At 49.1% G+C, this 19738-nt stretch overlaps 1 protein-coding gene across 9 annotated transcripts in view; it reads left to right on the top strand.

The window, feature by feature from the left end:
* Positions 1-1825, top strand: part of LOC119383728 (fatty-acid amide hydrolase 2) — a 116742-nt gene extending 114917 nt beyond the window's left edge. For 8 of the 9 annotated variants that reach the window (XM_049412652.1, XM_049412649.1, XM_049412645.1 and 5 more), the window contains one exon: positions 1223-1825. In XM_049412652.1, the coding sequence (XP_049268609.1) occupies positions 1223-1810 (588 nt within the window). In that variant the 3' untranslated portion in view covers positions 1811-1825. The remainder of the gene's footprint in view (positions 1-1222) is intronic. The other variant, XM_049412643.1, reaches the window with a different exon arrangement.
* Positions 1826-19738: the final 17913 nt, after the last annotated feature.

The raw sequence follows: 19738 nt of genomic DNA, 5'->3' as shown, positions 1-19738 counted from the left end.
CGCCGTCGACTGCTAAAACTTAATCGCCCCTTACCCTGCCTCTAAACAGCCAAATGCAGCCTAAATGCCTCTAAGGTATGGCCCCACGTTATTTACCTCATAACCGATGGATCCATTTACCTTATTTCATTGCAACGGCAACCACGGTGTTATGGCAAATGTGCAGGTCGAACATCCGCTGCTTAAATGCGCGAAGCATGCCCGGGCCGCCGGCATTGTAGTATATGTCGATGTAACCTTCCCTCGCATGATTTACAACCTTCTATACGGTAGATGTATTCGCTGAACAGTTAGCAACGCTACTCATGGTCACTTGCCAGCATAGATCGGCGAATTCACTCATGAGTCGACTCACTCAGATCGGACCGTGAGTCTGAGTGAGTCCAGGTGAGTAATATTTTGGTGAGCTTGAGTCCGAGTGAGTCCAGTACAGAAAAATTTTAGTGAGTCCGAGCGAGTGCGGTTGAGGAAAATATTGGCGAGCCTGAGTACGAGGGCGAAATATATTTCTTGAGTGAGTCTGAGTGAGTTCCACCTTTTATTGCCGACCTATGGTCCGCTCTACTCATCTTCGGCATAACTATCAGCTTTATTTATCAGCTTACGTTTATACTCAAGTCTATTCGCACATATCTCAACGCGCTAGCGTTCATGCGCCACCTCAATGCTTATTGATCAGAAGAGTGAGTTGGGGGGGTGGGGGTGACATGACCTACCCCGCAAACTCTTGCACAGGAAGTTCTTGATAGAAATATCTTTGTGAGTCACGTATTTGATAAAAATGTCGTGACTGGAGTGAAACCACTGATAACTCATCTTTTAGGCTACAAGATCAAAAGGCGTATCGTAGAGCACCGATTATGTGAGATATTGGCGTTATAGAGCATTTGCACTATGATCGAAAAAGCTAATTTTACGCCAGTGGACTCATGAGTCGACTCACTCAGGCTCACTCAGACTCAGGTCAAGCCGTGAGTCAGTCTGAGTGAGTCCGACTAAGTAGTATGTTGGTGAGTTGAGTCTGAGTGAATACGGTGGAGGAAAATTTCGGTGAGTCTAAGGCAGAGTGAAAAGTATATTTCTTGAGAGAGTCTGAGTGAGCTCCAATTTCTTGCCGACCTATACTTTCCAGTAATATAAATTTTGCTCACAGAAGCGAATGTCCTCATTATATTTGGTTATATCATCTTCTCAACGTTAATCATCTCTGTACGTCACACAGGTCACTCAGTACCTCAAGGAGACGCACGGACTCGAACCGCATCCGCTGCAGATGCCGGAGATGCGATTCGCCGTGTTCACGTGGTTCAAGGTTGCCGCCGTGAAGGAGCCCAAGCCACTGGCCGAGATGTACAGGCCCGGTGGCTTCAACACTTTCGTCGAACTGCTCCGCCTCCTGGTGGGAGCTGGCCGGCACACTCTAGCAACGTTGGCCGCATGCAAAGTGGCGTCGCTTTTCCGGTTCCGTTCTGAGCAGGAGGGTGAAGCGTACATCGCTTCCTTGGAAGATGCTCGCGACCGGTTTGAGGAGACACTGGGAGACAACGGAGTCCTGGTCCTACCCGCGGCCACGAGCGCCGCCCTGTTTCGTAATCAGGACTTGCTGATCTTCGATTCGCCGGACACGGTGACTCTGTTTAATTTGTTCAAGGCCCCAGCCACGGTGTGCCCAGTAATGCGGTCAGCAGAGAACCTGCCCCTGTGCGTCCAGGTTGTTGCCAAGAGGGGAAATGACAGGCTATGCCTTGCCGTAGCCAGGGACATAGAGAAGTGCTTTGGTGGGTGGATTGATCCTTCGGCGAAGCTTTAATGAAGAGTTTGTCGAGCGGCTACAGGACAATTTAATATAGCTCATAATGTTTGTGAAGTTGCCTTAAGTTGTCAAGAATCACAAGAAACCTGTTTCCATGCAGGTGCACCGGCTACAAGTAAAAAAAGCAACTCAACTGCAACAGCTTGTTTTCTGAGTTTTCGAACGTTCTATACGAAAATTGCAAGCAGGCTGGTAATGTGGTCAGGCTGCGAAAATGCGTCGGAAATAAACACTCGCCGTTTTCAGAAAAGGTGTGGTACGCCAGAATGTGCAAACCACTTACAAATTTTGTCCAGAAACCATCGAAAGCGTACACTGGTGGTTCTGGTAGCTTGTTGCGCAACATATCTGAATAAAATAAACTGCCACCCGGATTATATTATGAAATTAACTTATTGACTAATCGATTGTCATTGTGGTAGCCTCGATACTCACCGGAGTCGAAGACCACCGCGGGTTCAGCTACAGGGCCGCGGTCACCGTCGCCTGCTCACGTGTAGCGCACCGCTCCGCGCGCGCTCAGCTAGCAAAGGCGATGAGCGCCGCGCGGCAAAAACACAGTGTTCGATATAACAAAGCACACACAAACACTTTATTTGCCTTTGGCGGCACCCCAACACACAGCACAACGTCCGTTCCCGGGACACGGGGGAGCAAAGGCTTCCCGCGCGGACGGTACAACAAGGGGGAACCGCGAGCACGTCGCAACTGGCAATGGCGAGCTTTGACATGCCACTCGGGAAAAGGTCCCTCGCGGCTATGCTGCGCACTCTCGCGATGACCACGGGGCCTGGTCGCGAGAGCTAGGGCAAATTTCTGCACCCGTAGGCCTCCGGCTAGTGCGGCTCGGCGTGGTACGACCACGCACGAGCACTGGGCACCGCTCTTTAGCTTAACGTACGGAACAGGAGCTTAACACTCAGGTAAACACGCCCGCCGAGGATGCCGAAGCACCCAGGCAGTCTACAGTCTGGCGATTCCCAAAGGAGACTTCGGACCAGAAGGAAGCATGTGCTTACCAAGCGCCGTCCGAGTAGGGAGAGAGTTCGTCCCGGCGCGCACGTGCCTCAGTGACGCCGAATCTCGCGGCTCCGAGACAGCGCGCAGCGCCACCACGAGAACTGGCGCGCAGGGGCGTAGGGAGAAATGTTTTTCGGGGGGGGGGGGGGGCACCGCCTTGATCTGAAGCGGGGGCCGGGCAGGCAGATGTGGTCGAGTGTCATTTTCGGCTCTGTATGCCATGGCAAAAAAAAAAACGGGGGGGGGGGGGGGGCGGCACGGGCCCGGTGTGCCCCCTCCCCCTGGCTACGCCACTGCCGGCGCGTGGCGAAAGATGGCGCCACTTGCGTCACGGAAGAGGGAAGGGATTAGCAGAACGGCAAAATGCCCGCGCAGAGGCTTCGGGCGCGCCTCGGATCCCGACATATTTTAAAGGGACACTAAAGGCAAATAACAATTTATGTCAGAGTGAAAGCTCAACATGTATGACAACGTCTAAAACGGCAGTATTATCAACAGCAGTGCCCTACTTACCGAAAAATTAAGCTAAATGTATCACACGATGACCGCCACGAGCGGGACATTTTGCAAGTGATCCCGATGACGTGGGAGAGTCTGAATACAAGTAATCACTAGTAATCAAACTAGCTACAATAAAAAAAAAAACCTTCCGTGCATCAAGACACGCAATGAAATGCTGCTTGTTGGTTTCTGTTTGATTCATGGAAAAAAGAAACTTTTTGGCGTTGCCATGGGGAACAGCGCGCGTGGTTCAAAAGTTCCGTTTTCGCCGAACTGCGCTTCGCCCGGCGCCCTGCTTCGCTCAGGCGGTCGCGTCTCAGTGGTAGTTTCGGTATCGCGTGCTGCCGCGTGTGTTTTGCACGCTCGTGAAAGTCGCTTTGACAGAAAGTTCGACAAAATACCGCATGCATGTGATGTTGCCGGATGCCCGAATGGTGCGCGCCACCAGTGCACGCTGCCGCGCAGTAAAGGCGGGCAACGTTGGACACGGCAACAGTGACGTGCGAAATACCGCTTTCAGGCGGGGGATTTGATGTGCTCTAACGCGATGCGGACCACTAAAATGTGATTTAATTTCAAAATAAGCACTTCCTTGGCATAAAAGTAGCACTATCAGGTTTCTGGACCGCTATTTCAACAATCAACGTCGACTTAATATTTGCCTTTAGTATCCCTTTAACGGCTTCATACGCAATAGAAATAGGCGGATTGGCGTGCGTCAGTGGTCAGCGCATCCCAGGTGGAAACGCTTGTCTTGGAATATTCAACTTTTAGCACTGTTTAACTCGCAATGAGTGAACATATCTTACATTATTGTATAAGTTGACGTTAAAGTAATTTGCGTTGCAGGATTTCCATTCAACGCTGTATATGCAAACAGGAACATCATGCCTGAAGTATTATTTTATATTGAAGGGTGCGGAAGTAAGAACAAGGACGAAAAAACAATGACCACGGACGTGAGCAAACTGCCCATTAATTTTCGTCAGTGTCACTGATATAAGCACATTGCCACTCACCAAAGATGGGCGGCACACATTCACTATAACTGATGCCGTTGTGACCACTGCTACCCACAGCGGTAGCACCACTGCTACCCACAGAGGCAAAACCTTTTCTTGCTGCCACAAAACGAAATTGATACATATCTTGAGCAATAATTTTTTCGAGGCGATATAAAACGCTTCCGCTAGCTCTCAGGCCGCGGAATCTTTTTCTGTTCGGAATGTACATCCCATGAAGATGCGGATCACTCATATATTTGACAGTGCGTCGGAAAGTTCGAAATACTGTTGCTGTTTTACAGAAAGCTGAAGCTCTCATGCACGATCACCAACGCAGCGTTCATTTTTTTCGACATATCATTTCCTACAGAACAGCGCAAGGTGTGTATACAACACCGATCGCATGTTTATCTAGGCACCTCAGTACTTTGCATCGTGCGCCAACCAACAGATGCTGCGAAGAAGCAATGTTTTCACTGCCATATAGATGGTAGACAAGCTTTAGTTGCGTCGAAAGGTAACACGTGCGAACATTATGAGTCATTTTTTTTTCGTTTGCAAGTATGGAACTGAAAAGTTACTGCTCGGAATTTCCCAGAGATGCTCTTATTTTGGAACAAATTTTTGCCGGTTGTTAGTGTGAATAGCCACTAAAAATAGGGACATGAAACGCGAGATCCCTAATTATAACAAAGGAAAGACTGCGGAAGTAGGAAAGACAACTGGGCAGCAAGAAATCAGTCAGGAAAAAAAATCAGCAGTTGTTCCGTGTACAAATACAACCGATGAGCGAAGCTCCTTTGAAATGGGACGCAAACGACTATGCAGGTTTTGAGACTGTTTAGTGCGCCGCGCGCCTTGTTTTTTGTGCAATGCGCGCCTTTTGTTTTTTGTTATTTTCTGCCGCGCGCGCCGCAAAAAAAAAAAATGTTGCAGTGGCTTAGCTCGGCTATGCCAGGATAACGTAGCGTTAGCAAAGGTTCAGCTAATTATTCTTAGCTTTCCTGATTGTCTAGGATTAGCTTGATTATCATGCTTTCTTTTGCTCCAATGACACACACACGGTATACGTATTATGTGGCACATGTATATTTTTTTTTGCCAGGCAACTACTTCGGGATCCGATGAGGTAAGCTTTCGCTCTTCGCCGTTGAGCAGCATTTGCGCTCTCCTTCTCCATGGCTATACGACACTGACAAACGCCAGTCGGAGACGCTATCAAGTGGCTGCAGCGCAGTGTCAGACGGCGACTGCCCAGCGAAGGCGAATAGCTGCGCGCGCGCCGGCGCTAATACGTCTGCCAAGACTACGACGTCACTCCTCTGGAAAGCGCAGACCGGCGGCGGCGAGTCGCGCCCGGCGGCGGCGGAGTGCGCGGGAGCTACCGGCTCCGGTGCGTGACATCACTGATCCTCGCGCATGCGCAGCACGGCTCATGAGGATCCACGCGATACTGGCTAGGCCAAGCCAGTGTAGCTAACGCTACAAAAACGTTTTAGTTCGGCGTCCGCGACAGCTCGGCGGACGCAGGCTGCCCGCCATTCGCAATGACAGGCTGCGACCGCAGAGCTGTTGCAGGCGCTCAAATAAAACTGCCTATTGTCTCTTTGCGCCGGCGCCGCATCTATGTTGCAGGGAGCTATGTTGCAAGGAAAACCATCGCAAAAACCTTGGAGGGCGCTTGAGCTTCGACATCAAGGGCAGAACGCGATAGCGTAATTGGGCCCCGTTCTCATCGACTTTTAATACCCTATCACACGACCACCACCGAACTCCGTTATGTAAAATTCCATTAGGGAGTTCGACGGAGATGGAGTTGCGGCCATGTCACACAGCAGTTTTACGAGCTTTGGAAAGAAGCCGCAAGGGGCCCATTAGGCGCTGCTGCGCCTCCGTATACATGCACGATAAATGCAAGAGTTATCTTATAATCACGCTGACAACATTCTCAACCGTACGTACGATTATATAAATAATAATTGTCGAAATCGAAATTTAAAATAAATATGTTCCTAGTGGTACCAAGCCTGAAGGAAGTGCAGAGCCGGGAGGCCTTCCTTGTTTATCTTTCTTCTCTTTCTCTCTATTTCTTTTTTCTGGTTTTTTTTTGCGCCTGTTGCTTTCTATTGCTTTCTTTCTCTTTCTCGCTCTTGCTATCTTTACTTTTTTTTCTTCCCTTTCGTTCTGTCTCTTCCTCTCTGCTCCTTTCTCTCTCTTTCTTTGTTTCCCTTTATTTCTCTTTCTGTCTTGCTCTCTGTTTTTTCGGTCTCTTTTTCGTGTCTGTTTCTTTCTTTCTTCTTTCTTTCTTTCTTTCTTTCTTTCTTTCTCTTTTTGTCTTTTTATGTCTTTATTCCTTTTATTTCTCTCTATCATTCATTTTCTTTCTATCCCTTTCTTTCTTTCTTTCTCTCTCTCTCTTCCACGTGCTTCTCGTGCTCCACTCCGCCGAGCAGAGTTTTCGTTTAACGCTCGCACCTGCTGTACTCGGTAGTGGGGCTTGCAAAGTTCCCTGTGGCGCATACCCACCTGTGGTTTTCTGCGGACACCAAAGTTTTTAGGGCCGGCTTAAACAACTCCGCTGTTAAACAAAAAATAGTTTTGGCTTTTAACACACAAACGTGTAGTTGTGAGCATGTAGGCAGTAATGTTGGTACCAGGAGTGCTGGCGACACTGACACTGTGATTGCTTTGGTTCCCGTTTTCTCTACGTGTGCCGTTTGGAAAACACGCTGCAAGTTGTCATCGATTTCTTTGAAGTTGCGCTACCACCTGGATCACGTTGTCCTTTCCAATAATAGATGAGCACAGGTATCACTTTCAGTCCACGAAATCCTTGCTGCGGATGGGGCCCACGACTGTCCGCTTGTGCTGCCGGTTCGACTGCCGGGGTGGACGAAGAAAGAAGAAACCGCGTCACTCATTGATATGACTTTTGGCAATGTTGAAGCAGGATACACTGCGCCGCAATAAGAACGGAACGAGATGCACAGACGTAAATATAGGCGTGCGCACAGGGGGGGGGGGGCAAGTGGGGCGACCGCCCCCCCCCTAATCACCTAAGAGGGCGGCGCAAAATCTGCCCCACACATTGACCCCACCAGTCACCTAAGAGGGGGGGGAAGGACGCAAAATCTGCCTCGTACATTGACTTAGTAGGGGGGGGGGGGCGCTGCGATGAAGATTCCCCCCCCCCCTGATGGGAAACCCTGCGCACCCCTGCGGACGTAAACACAACGGTGCACACGGACTCGGAGGGACTTATTCAAAATGGCGGTACGATGGTTTTTCGCAAGGCATGGTGCGGAGAGTATGTACACTCCCACGCTCATTTCTTAAATGCGAAGCTGCTTTTGCGCTGGACTTTGTCCGTAGTTCCATTGGCGACCGTCCGCTTTCGAGAACATACCATAGCCATCTGTAACATATTGAGCGCGCGCTCGCGCCAAGGAGAAGTCTTCTTCGTTTAGTTCTTCGACCACCTTGATGATGATACGTGCAGAGCGCGCACTCGCGCCAAGGAGAAGTCTTCTTCGTCTTGTTCTTCGACCGCCTTGATGATGATACGTGCAGAACACTTTAGGGGCCCGGGCTGCCTTATGCTTTCCTAGCGTGGCGTAACGCAGACAAAACCGCGTGTGCTGGCACCCGTTAGCGCGTTCGGGCCTGTGTAAGGGCCTGGGTAAGACGCTGTGGCCTCTCCCCCTTACATTCTCTCAGCAATCACGTGATGGCGTCGGGGAACGAGATTCTGCAGACGCGCGATGAACCCGCGTGGCGTGCTCCAACAAGTGTTCGGGACGAGTAACAGCAACAGAAACTACAGTGAATTCATGGTGTGCTCCACATGCAAGGACGCGTTAACAACGGGCAAGGTGCCCGTGATCAAAGGACCTTTAAGTCGACCCATGCGCTCCTTCACATCCCCACATGATTCCCTTTACTGGGAGGTGGTGAAATTTTTTCCCTTAAACGCACGTTATGAATGAATTATGGAAGGAAATAACTTTTAATATTGACGAAATTCACTGTAGGGTTGACTGCGGCTCTTTTGTATTCGCAATTTTTTTTCGTAACAACAAATTAATCGCCGAACTCCCTTAGCGAAACGCTCCGTTTAACTTCTTTGGTGTAAGGGAGATTGTGTGACACGGACCGCATCGCCGTTCACTTAAAGACGAGGGAGTTAAACGGAGTTCGCGGGTGCCCGTGTGGCAGGGGTATCAATCACTAGCCTTGCTTCGCTTATCGGTGGACACCTCAATCATGCCGGAAGGAAAGGAAAGCCTGTGCGCGTAACATTGGCCGTTTCAAAGTATTATAACATGCCTACTGCAAGTACATTTGCTAAGTGCCTACTACGACATATAATTCCTTTTGCGAATTGACGAACTACCCACTGCGCGTCCGAAGGCAACATGCGCACGTGCGCAGCCGCACACGTTGTTGATGTCGTTGCTGGTAATGATGAATAATTATGCTTGTGTGCTTTGTAATTGGTGTGCCTTTAAACCAATCACTCCTTGCGCAATTCGCATGTTTTGACGCCTGGTGTGATGTTACGCTTCTGCCACGCAATATTACATGCGTTAAGGACACTCCTCGCGCTACATGAGATTCATATAGTTTTTTTTTTTTTCGAAGCAACTTCGAGCATGGGCGTGACTCTGTGGTAGAACACCTGCTTGCCACGTAAAAGTCCTGGGTAAGATTCTCACTCGGATAAAAAGATTTGTATAATTTTCCTTATTTGATCTATCTCGAATTTTTGCTCACGGTCAACGCTGATTTCTTGCTCACAGCCAACGACGCCGATGCCGGAATTTCTTCGAAAAGAGCTTTCTAACGCTATCACGTTAATAATACGCTGTATGCGTTCAAAAGACACTGAAGGAAGGCGGGATTACGGAAGGGATATTCAACAAGCTCATGTCATCCTTCAGGTTAGTGCGAGTAGTGGAGTAGAGCCAATATGGCGTCGAGTATTTACGCAAATGCATTTGATCCAGCAGACGGAAGCAGTGGTCGGCGTAGCCATGAGTGCTTCGGGCTTCGAACACATTTCCGCTTCGCCGAAATTTGCCCAGTTGCTATGTGTTGCGATGAACATAATGTACGTTGTCGCGGAGGCAGCACATCATTGAGCGTGCAGCAGAGGCTCGAGCTAGGAAACGGAGCTTTGTGCATTTAACGACCAGTCATGAGCTAAACGTTAAACAAATTTTGGTGGAACCGTACGTGGTAACGATCCCAGCTACCGTCGTCGAAATCTGCTCTCGGATGCTACATTCTGCAGTTGATTACCTCCTGCTGTGATGGCTGCCACGTTATTTCTGTTAGTGCGTTTTTATAGTAATATGTTTGAATAAAGGAAATCGCCATTTCTTTTTTCATTATAGGCGCTCGCTGTGCTCGCAACACTCTAGCAATAACTATTAATAAAAATCGCCTTATATTTTCTCTTTTGACCCAACGAGAGCACCTCCGCAGTGGACTTAGCTCGAGAGCTTAAAGATGCCTCAACAATGCGCGCGATAAGACTGGGAGCTAACACCTCAAACTCTAGTACATCACGAATTCATCTTGCGTGCCCTAATGCTGTTAATAGCGTGCACCGAATCCACCGTCTTGTTTTCGTATACGAGAAGTATTGACACTGTTTGACTGCCGACTGAGCCACAACATTGAGTAATGCATTGCGCCGCTCCACAGATGCGTTTACACTATTTACTAGCTCATGAAACTGCTTCTAACTCACGACGTTGATGTCAGCTATGTAGTATAGCAATCCGAATAGATTCATTGTAAACTTGGAAGCGCAAACAAACGAGACACGGAAGAGCAGGCTTGTTTGCGCTTCCAAGTTTATGATTAATCTTTGCCAACTAGCACGCGTTCTTCATTTCTGCAATTTACGACTCCAAAATAGAAATCCGCTCGTTAGCGTATCTGGAAACTCGTTGCGCGCACTGCGCGGTCCTCGAGGGTCCGCTATTTCCGAGAGCTAGAGAGCGAGCGAGAGAGTGGTTAACAGTAAAGTAAAGACGTGGTCACACGCGAGACGAGCCGGCAATGGCAGCGAATCCCGAACCGAGACCGCGAGAGAAATGATTTCGAGGTGGTTTTTTTACAGCGAAGCCGTGTATGGCTAAGTTCTGGCCGATTGCGTCCGTAGACAACAGATGCTTAGAACAACAATCTTTGGCGCCCCTCACCCCTTGCGCATCGCCCCCTCGCCACAGGTGTCTGTTTCCTAGCCACCGCACAGGCCTTTTTCACAAGTGTGGGTATGGTGGCTAGAGGGGGAAGTGTGACGGGCGAGAGCGGAGGGCTGTACGAATTCCCAATGAAAGATGGCGGTCACACCAGGTGGCGCTACCTGCGCCGTAGGTGCTTGCGGCGGCATTTGACTGCTTTGCGTATGGCTGCTAGACGTTAGTTTCACTTGTTTCTAATAATCGCTTATACCCCGCGCCCGTGCTGTTAAAGGCGCTACGTGTTTGTTTCGCTAAGAAGCATGTGTTGCAAGTTCTTAGCGGTGTTAAGCAAGAGGGAAAAAAAGAAAACCAAGAATGCTTTTAAATCAGACGGAACTGGCGTGCCTCCACGTTTTCATATTTAAATGTTTCTTAATATCGGTTTGCTTTGACATGTTTAATCTGCAACAGTGTGCAAAAACTGGGCTAGTTGGTTGATTTTCATGGTGAAAGCAGCGCAAAAAGATGGCAACACGAGAAGAACGACACAGGATAGGCGCTGAACTGTTCAGCGCTGGTCCTGTGTCGTTCTTATTATCGTGTTCCTTTTGCGCTTCTTTTACCATATTTATAGTCTGCTTCAGTTGAACTAAACCACTTGCTCGGCTGCATAGCTCAGCTGACTTTAAAGTGTTTTTTCCCCTTGGTGAAGTGTAAACTGTTCGTGTTTTTTTTTTTCCGCACCCACTTCCCCCCCTTCATTTCCTCTGTATTGTATGGGGTTCTCTTGAGCGCGAAATGTTCAAAGCGTTTACACTTTCCGGCTCCTTTTCCTTGAAAAAATTGAAGTGGAGATCGGAATGCTGCAGCTGGAGGCTCTTTGAGACTGAACATATTATTTTATTATTTTAGCGATATATCTATGCAAGGATCAATGATTTCTGTTAACTTACGCCTTTAGATGCGTACTAAATACACGCAAGGGAAATGGTAAAACATGTTTATTTATCACACATTTGTCATCCCATAATTATGTCAGACATTTGTTATCACATACTTCCCTATCATGTTAAGAGGTCAAATTACTTGACCCTCCTCAACTTCAAGTTTTTGGCGCTCCCTTTGGACACTCCTGTCTGCTTTTCTTTTTTTTTTTGGTAAAGTACTTCGGTGCGTCCGGAAACACCGTAGGCGCAGCGTCTTCTGACAAACGCGGGGTATCTCAACAACCTCACCGTTTATAATGTGTTGGTATGTGCTTTCGATGACACTCACGTCGAAGTGCCGATCGCAAACAACGCTGTCCCTCGTCAGCTCTTTGTCAGTCCGCTGAATATTTCGACCTCATTGCTCTCGCCTCGAGAGATCCTTCGGGGCTTTAAAGACCGAAAGCTTCTCTGAGCATGATCTATACCCGCCTTTACAGCCAGGGACGAAGCATGTAGTACTTGGCGATTTGACGGCATGGTTCGCAAAACACATGGGTACAGCGGCGGGTAAAAAAACGACGACAGCGAAGGCGAGGCATCTGAACATGGTGACGGCGCAGCACAGAGAGAACGAACGAGCCCAGACGATCCAAAGGAAGCGCGGCGAGCGCGAGCACCTACTACTACACCAGCGCCCCTTGCGGCGGCCAGAACTTTCATTGCGTTCCGCGCATCCCTCTCCCACGGCGGGGATACAGCGCCCGTCACACTTCCCCCTCACCATAGTGTGGGAGAGGAACCCTCGCTCAGCGGTAGACAGCAATTTCCGTCTAGTTTACGAACTCCACCAGGCTCCGGAGCACTGGCAGAAGGGGACGGGACGGGACGGGAACGGGAAGACTTGTAAGGTGGCAGCAGGAAGGCCCTTCTTCCTGTAAGCCGTGGTGATTCTCGAGCGTTCCTGTGTCAGTCCTGGGCAGGTACAGAGGAGGTCCTCGATTTTATCAGGATCGCCGCAGCGGCCGCAGGACGGTGAACCGCAGCGGCCCTTGGTATGCTGTCTGGCTGCGGTCCAGATGTAGCCGGTCCACTGTTGCAGGACGGTGGCCCCGCCCCGCCTGCTGCTGCTGCCGGCCTCCTTCTGCCATCGTGGACGAGCCTCGACGACATCTTTAACCCCTCTATCATCTTTACTCTCTCTCTTCCCCTTCCCCAAGACGCGGCGCCGTGCGCCCACATGGGTTGCAGAAATAAGCGCCTTCTCTTTAGATACGAAGCATCTTATGGCGGAGTTCAATCTGGTGGTGGTGGTGTGCGGCGTGACCACCCTTACTGCGCATGCGCAAGCCCTCTCCACACATCTCCTCTCCACATGCCTCCTCTCCACTCCCCCTTTCCACTCCCCCTGTCGCGTGCCTCATTCTTTCCTGCGACGAGTAGGCGGCAGCGACGCCTCCGGCGTCTTGACGTGGCACGAGTGGCCGACGGCCGCCTCTGCTTCTGTTGCTCTAGACGCGGGGCGCTCGTGCTCTCCTTTTCTCGGTGAAGAATCCCACGACGACGACACCAATGGCATGGACTGCAGAGAGGCAGACACACATGATCTTGCGACTTTGCGGGAGTCGAATACCTCGGACGCCGGCAGTTCCACGCAGCGGGAGCTGGATGGAGACTGGAAGACAGTGCTGATTCTACGCCAGAGGAAGGCACAGGCTAGAGAACGCAAGAAAAAAAATTACACCATATCCCGCTCAAGCTAACCGTCTCCCTGCTGCTTCGCATCCACACATGGTTCCCTTTAGAGGGAGATGGTGTAATTTTTTCTCTACAGCCAACATATATTTCACAAGTGTCGAGATACTCGGCGGCAGCACTTCTCACCAGTCGTTGTGCCATTTTGTGTCGTGACCTAGAGATCGTGCTAGCGCTGTTATCGGTTGTGGCCCTTTGGATTCGCTACGGGACGGACGCGTGTCGTTCGCTAGGAAGAACAAGAGCAGCAGGGGCGTAGCCAGAAATTTTTTTCGGGGGGGGGGGGGGTTCAACCATACTTTATGTATGTTCGTGCGTGCGTTTGTATGTGTGCGTGCCTATATACGCAAGCAAAACTGAAAAATTTCGGGGGGGGTTTGAACCCCCCCAATCCCCCCCCCCCCTTGGCTACGCCCCTGAAGAGCAGGGATTGAAGGAGCGCGAATTGGCGCGAAGCCGCTGCCGCAGAACGTGCAGCCGCAGCCACTGGCATCACTGGCTTCCATGTTCGCTGAAGTGGGAGCGTTCTGAATTCTCTTGTTTTGTTGCTTGTCATGCGCAGCGGACAGAAGAGACTAATCCAAGCGACACCTTGAGTGACGTGCGCGCGAGGGTGTGGTCGTGATGCCCCAACTGAACGACAGATTTCGCACTACTGTTATTCGGATTCTCGTTTCGCACTTGAGCCAGTGCTCACTCCGTTCACATAGTGGTAACCATCATCATTATTCCGTAACATAATTTGAGTTTAGGCCGGGAAACCGACGAATGCATGCAAGCACAGCTACGGTAGCACAGCGCTCATATGTGTGCAATCGAAGGAAGCAGCGCGCGATATCTCGCATCTACGCTCACAATTAGATTACAGAAGATTTGCCTGCCGTCAAGTGGCATCCGCCCCTTAAAAAAAAAGTTTACAGCGCAGCTATTATGCTTTTTGTTATGCCGTTACTCGTTAGAGAAAACTACCGTCCTCATGAATGGCCTCTACCTCTCTAGCGCGTGCAACGCAATAACTCGGGCGGCGCTCGCTCTCTTTATCCTCTTCTTCGTCTTCTGCTTCGCTCCCCAAACCTGTGCGCCCTGAGTGCGCTCTCCCGATGCGCCGGTTTGTCCGGCGAAGGATGCAATAACTCGGATGGGCGAGAGAACTAATACACTGAGAGAGAGAGAGAGAGAGAGAGCGAAAGAAAAAGATAGAAAGAAAGCGAAAGAGAGAAATAGAGAGAGAGAGATAAAAGAAAGAGCAAAAGTAGAATGACAAAAAAAAAGAAATACACAGAGAGCGAAAGAGATGGAAAGAAACAGACACAAGAAAGAGATGGAAAAAACAGACAGCAAGAGAGAGAGAGAGAAAGAGAAAGAAGCAAGACTTAAAGAGAGAAGTTGAGAAAAAAAAAGAATAAAGACTTAAGAAGACAAAAATACAGAAAAACATACAAAGTAAGAGAAAGAGAGAGAAAGAAAGACACAGAGAGAAAGAAACAAAGAGAGATAAAGAGATAGAAAGAAAGAGGAAGCCACAAATAGAGCGAGAAAGAGAGGGGGAAAATGAAAAAGAAATATATAAAGAGCGAGAAGGAGGAAGAAATAGAGTGAGAAAGAAATAAACAGAAAGAGATACAAGAAAAGACATGCAAGAAACATAGAAAAAAAACATGGCTGATCATTCTGTCATAGGAATCGGTATAACACGAAAACAAAACGTGTCTTCACAGACGTAGTTGAGCGTTTGTTGTGCATTCCTTCGCTCCAAGCGCGAACGAGTGAATGCTACAGCAAGAAATTGTAATGTCACGCTAAGAACGACAAGCAGCTCGAAACTTGCAACGCACTGCTCAAGCAGAAAGGACGCACGGAACGTACACAGGATGAGCGCGAACTAACTGTCACAGTTGTAACTTATTTCTGTGTGAGCACCGCGCTCCTTTCGGCCGCTGCAGTGAGCGAGGTGACCTTCGTGCTCTCAACGCACACTTGCGGTGAGAGCACAAGACGTGCACACCACCGCCATCACGAGATAAGCGCGCGTGCGAGGCACTACGCCCTGTAGAGGCGCGCGCTCATCCGCGTGGGGCGACGACTTTTAAAGCGCGCTCTTCGAGCCCTTCACGCCATCTCACTACTAATAACGAAAACACGCTGATGCACCACCTATCTCTGTGTACCGCCACCCGCAAATGGTGTGTATAAATAGCTCGCCGTTAGCATGGCAAGCAACGTGCAGCCTGTGGCCGAATCGTTTCGCGCCGCGAGCTGCGGATCGACGGGGGTTGAGTTCGACTCCCGGTGACAGAACTTTTTAGGGGCGAAGCTCCTTAAGGCGGCACCCGTTCGTCCCTCGTCGTGCTCGTAGTAGTGAGTAACAAGTCTTACCCTTTGACCTCCAAGGTGGTGCCGGTGGGAGATTTCTCCTGTGCGTTGTTGAACAATAAAAAATTCGCAGCGTGCGCGTTAACTAAAAGCCGAATTCTTCTGTCTCTGTAGAAGTGTAAGTGTTAGCTAAAAGCCGACTTCTTCTGTCTCTCATTCCCATTAGCAGCCATTGTTTACCTCCAAGGTAGTGCCTGGTGAGATTTCTCCTGTGCGTGATTAAACAATAAAAATTTTGTTCAAAACGCCGTTGATTGATGAAATAAACCAACGAAAGACGCCAGATGTTTTGTAAAAACAAAACGAAAGAACGCCAGATGTTTCTAAAGCAAAACGAAAAAGACGCCAGCTGCTTAACGAAAGACGCAAGGTGTTTTCTAAAGCAATGGTTCTCTAAACAATGAAAATTCACAGCGTACATGTAAAATTAAAGTGAGCTGCAAGTCGTCATAACTCATCGAACCTTTAGTATAAACGCGCCCGATCTCACGTCGGTGATGATGTACTGGGCAGAATTCACGGAAGATTCACGGTTTACCGATGAACCTCCGCAGCTTCGCCCACTCATCATCATTCACTCCGTGGATATGCTGTTTTTTTTCTTCCAGTTTTTAACGCCATAGCAGAAATGCCGCCGTCGGCGTCGCTTGTGAACGAAAAATCGTCCGTGACCGAAAATCGAGAAAGATGCAAATAAAATAAATAATAAAAATCTTCGGTCCCATTGAGGATTGAACCCGGGCCGTTTGCTTGGCAAGCAGGTGTCCTACCACAAGGCCACAATGTTACTTGCAACTGCTGCGGGGAAAAACAGTACATAAAGGCCATGTAGTGGAAGGAGCCTCCTTCACGCATTTTGTTCGGCAGGTGTCACGACGAAAATGAGCCCATTCGGCGATTTGTAGGCGCAATGGCGAGGCCATCAGACTACGTTTTTTTCGCGACGCTATGCTTCGAAAAAAGCCGGGATAGTGCAGCCATCGCCGCTAAAAACACACACGAACTTTCAAAGAGCTCCAAAAATGGACAACTATGTCCATCTGGCGGAAAGCATATATCAAGCCAACGCCTTCTATGGCCTCAGAGATGGCGGGTGCGCGGCGTTCCCGCCATCTTGGAGGCCATGCTCCTTTCTAGCGGAGGCGTTGATCAAGCAAACAGCAAACATTAAATAATGTGCTGCCATCTATGAGGCATTATGAGAAATATATCTCGACTCTAACACAGGGAAGTGTTTTAGACCGAAAACCTGTACCAGTGCCTGTACCATTACTATAGATACATAACGCGCGCGCGTGTGTGTCTGTGTGCGTGTGTGTGTAACAACACACATTAATAAGTATGCACTTAGTGGTTGAAGTGCGCACTGGGGGCCGTATTTCGTTATCGCGTTGAACTCTAACAGGCGAAGCTTAAGGGCCCCCCAATTTTTTCTTTGCCATCTGTTAGTCTTTATAGTTTACAACGTCATATCCGTGACGGAAATACGTCAGAGGAGCCGTGGTGGACCCCGGCATGAAACACTTTCGTGTTAAAAAGGGAAGGAAAGAGAACATAAAGGGAGGAGAAAAATAAAAAGAAACAAGGGAAGCCCGCTCAGCTGCGCTCTTCCTTTAGGCTTGGCACCACCATAATTTTTAGGCAAGAAAACTAAATAATTTTCTGCAGTTAGGAGAGCCCTTAATTGGCCTCCTCAGAAAATGTTTCTGGAATCAGCGAAGGGCCCACTACGCGGCCGTAATGCCACACGTGAATCGACGCCGTTGCTCACTTTGTTGATGTATTCTTCTGGTGATGATCGATGATTAAATATGTCTGAACGCTTTGTAATGGGCGAGCCTTTAAAACGCCCACTCGTTGCGCAGTTCACATGTTCTGACGCCTGGCGCGATTCTACGTTTTTGCCACGCAATATTTCATGCGTTAAGGAGACTCCTCCCACTACACGACATTTATATAGTGTTTTTTTTTTTCGGACAAATTTTCTAGCCATGGCGTGGCTCTGTGCTAGAACGCGTCGTTGCTACGCAACGGCTACGCAGGCCTGGGTTCAATTCGCACTTGTACCAAAGATTTTTATTATTTATTTTATTTGCATTTTTCTAAAGTTTTTGCTCACGAAAAACGCTGATTTTTCGCTCACAACCAACGACGCCGGCACCGACGTTGACGCTGACGCCGACACCGGGATTTTTGTGAAACGAGCTCTTCAACGTTATCGCGTTAAAACAGACATCAATCGTTGGTTCGCGAGTGCGCTGCGGACGGTTTCTGCTCTCGAAAGTGGAGGCGCCGAGCGCCGCAATATTGACAGCGGGTGGGTGAGCGCAGCCCAAGCTTGGCCCACCTTTTCCCCGGCAAGCACGCCTATGCGCATCACAGAAAGAACTCCTGCGGGAGATTCTGCGTGCAATTCTTTTTAAAGCAGAGCTCTTTAGAGGGGCCCTGCAACACTTTTTCAGCATGGTCAGAAAACGCTGCCGATCGGTAGTGGAGGCTCTCGAAAACACGCGAGCCAAACATTATAGCGCAGCACGCTGCCTGGGATTTACAATAATTTCGTAAAGCAAGCTAAAAAGCGCTTCCTCTTCTCTCTACAAAAAATGATGCCTGCGCCGCCACAGGCAGGTTCCACGCCATTGGCTGATTTGAACATGGCACGCTCGGTAGTTACTGCGGCCGCCGCAAGAGGCCGCCACTCGCCCGCGCACGCGCGCACCCGCGACCGCAGTGCGCCACGCGTTTGAAGAAAAAAAACATAAAATGTGCTCAAGGTCAGGAGGAGCGCGTGACGTACCTTCTTCCCCCGTGCCGACACCCCCCCCCCCCCTGCTTAGCTTCCAGCGCTTTCTAGGGGCGAGAGAAGAGAGGAAGCAATTAGAGTGTATGAGAAATCTTTCTAACTCCGCTCGTACTTGACGGATTCTAAAAATTTTTCGGCGTTCGATTCGTTAGGCAATAAGTTCCTTTAGTGAAGTCATTCCATGGCTACTTGAAAAAGTGTTGCAGGGCCCCTTTAAGCTTTTCGTTACGCCGGGTAGTGCGAACAGTAATCATTATCATCATCATGAACCGAAACGCGCTCGCTTCATCCGTTTCAACTTTTGCTTTGCTCCCAAAACACGTGCGCCGATTTCTCCGGCGTGGCATGTAATAACCCTGATGTGTGACAGGTGAGAACGAGTACAGAGAAAGCGAGAAAGAGAGAAAGCGACAGATCCAGAGACAGAAAGAAATAAATAAAGCGAAAATCATGGCGAACAAAATTTCTGATGAGGCAGCGGGATTTGAACCCGCGTATCCACCATCCGAAGGCGAGCGTCCTAGCCACCCGGCTATCCAGGCACGCTAGTAGAACATAGCATAGACTAGTATAGTACAGTGCAGCAAGGTGGCAAGAAAGGGAAGTGAGGGTGAGGAGGAGGTCAATGAGGAGAGGAGGGAGTAAAGCATGGCATAGAAAGAGAAAAATAGAAAGGAAGAAAGGGAAAAATACAAAGAGAAACTAAGAGATACGCAGAGAAAGTGAGATAGAAATCGATAAGGAAAGAAAACATATAGATAAACATGGACAAAACAGACAGATTAATTAAAGAAAAAGAAAGAAAGAGAGGAAGGAAGAAACACAAAAACAAAGAGAAACATAGAAGGCCGCCTAGCTCCGCACTTCCTTCAGGCTTGGCACCACTAGTGCGAAGCAACCCGTAATAACTAGTCACGTGACAAAAAATCAAGTGATGTCTAGTCACGTGACTAAAGTCACGTAATTAGCCACGTGGCTAGAATCATGTAACTTCCTGTAACTACTCGCGTGAATAAAAATCCCGCAACGCCCCGAAACGTCTAGGCTCGTGACTAAAAATCACGTAACATTTTTTCACGCGACGAAAATCAGGCAACATCGCGTGATAGCTAGTCACGTGACTAAAATCACAACATCACGTAACAGGTAGTCACGTGACATGTGTAGCCAAGTCTAGCCAAGTCTAGGCATACTTAGTACTACTCTAAAAAATTAGCCGTTCAGCAAAAGCTTGGCACTGTACTAGGAAAACTTAGCTAGGTCGAACACTAGCTCCGCTGATGGTTCCAGCCTTGCGCCAAAGTGCAAGCGTCGCATATTTTTGGTGTCGTTCGTTGCCCTGCTCGCCG

This window comes from Rhipicephalus sanguineus, chromosome 2, assembly GCF_013339695.2.
Source record: "Rhipicephalus sanguineus isolate Rsan-2018 chromosome 2, BIME_Rsan_1.4, whole genome shotgun sequence".
NCBI classification, from domain to species: Eukaryota; Metazoa; Arthropoda; class Arachnida; order Ixodida; family Ixodidae; genus Rhipicephalus; species Rhipicephalus sanguineus.
This window is presented reverse-complemented; position numbering and strand designations above follow the sequence as displayed.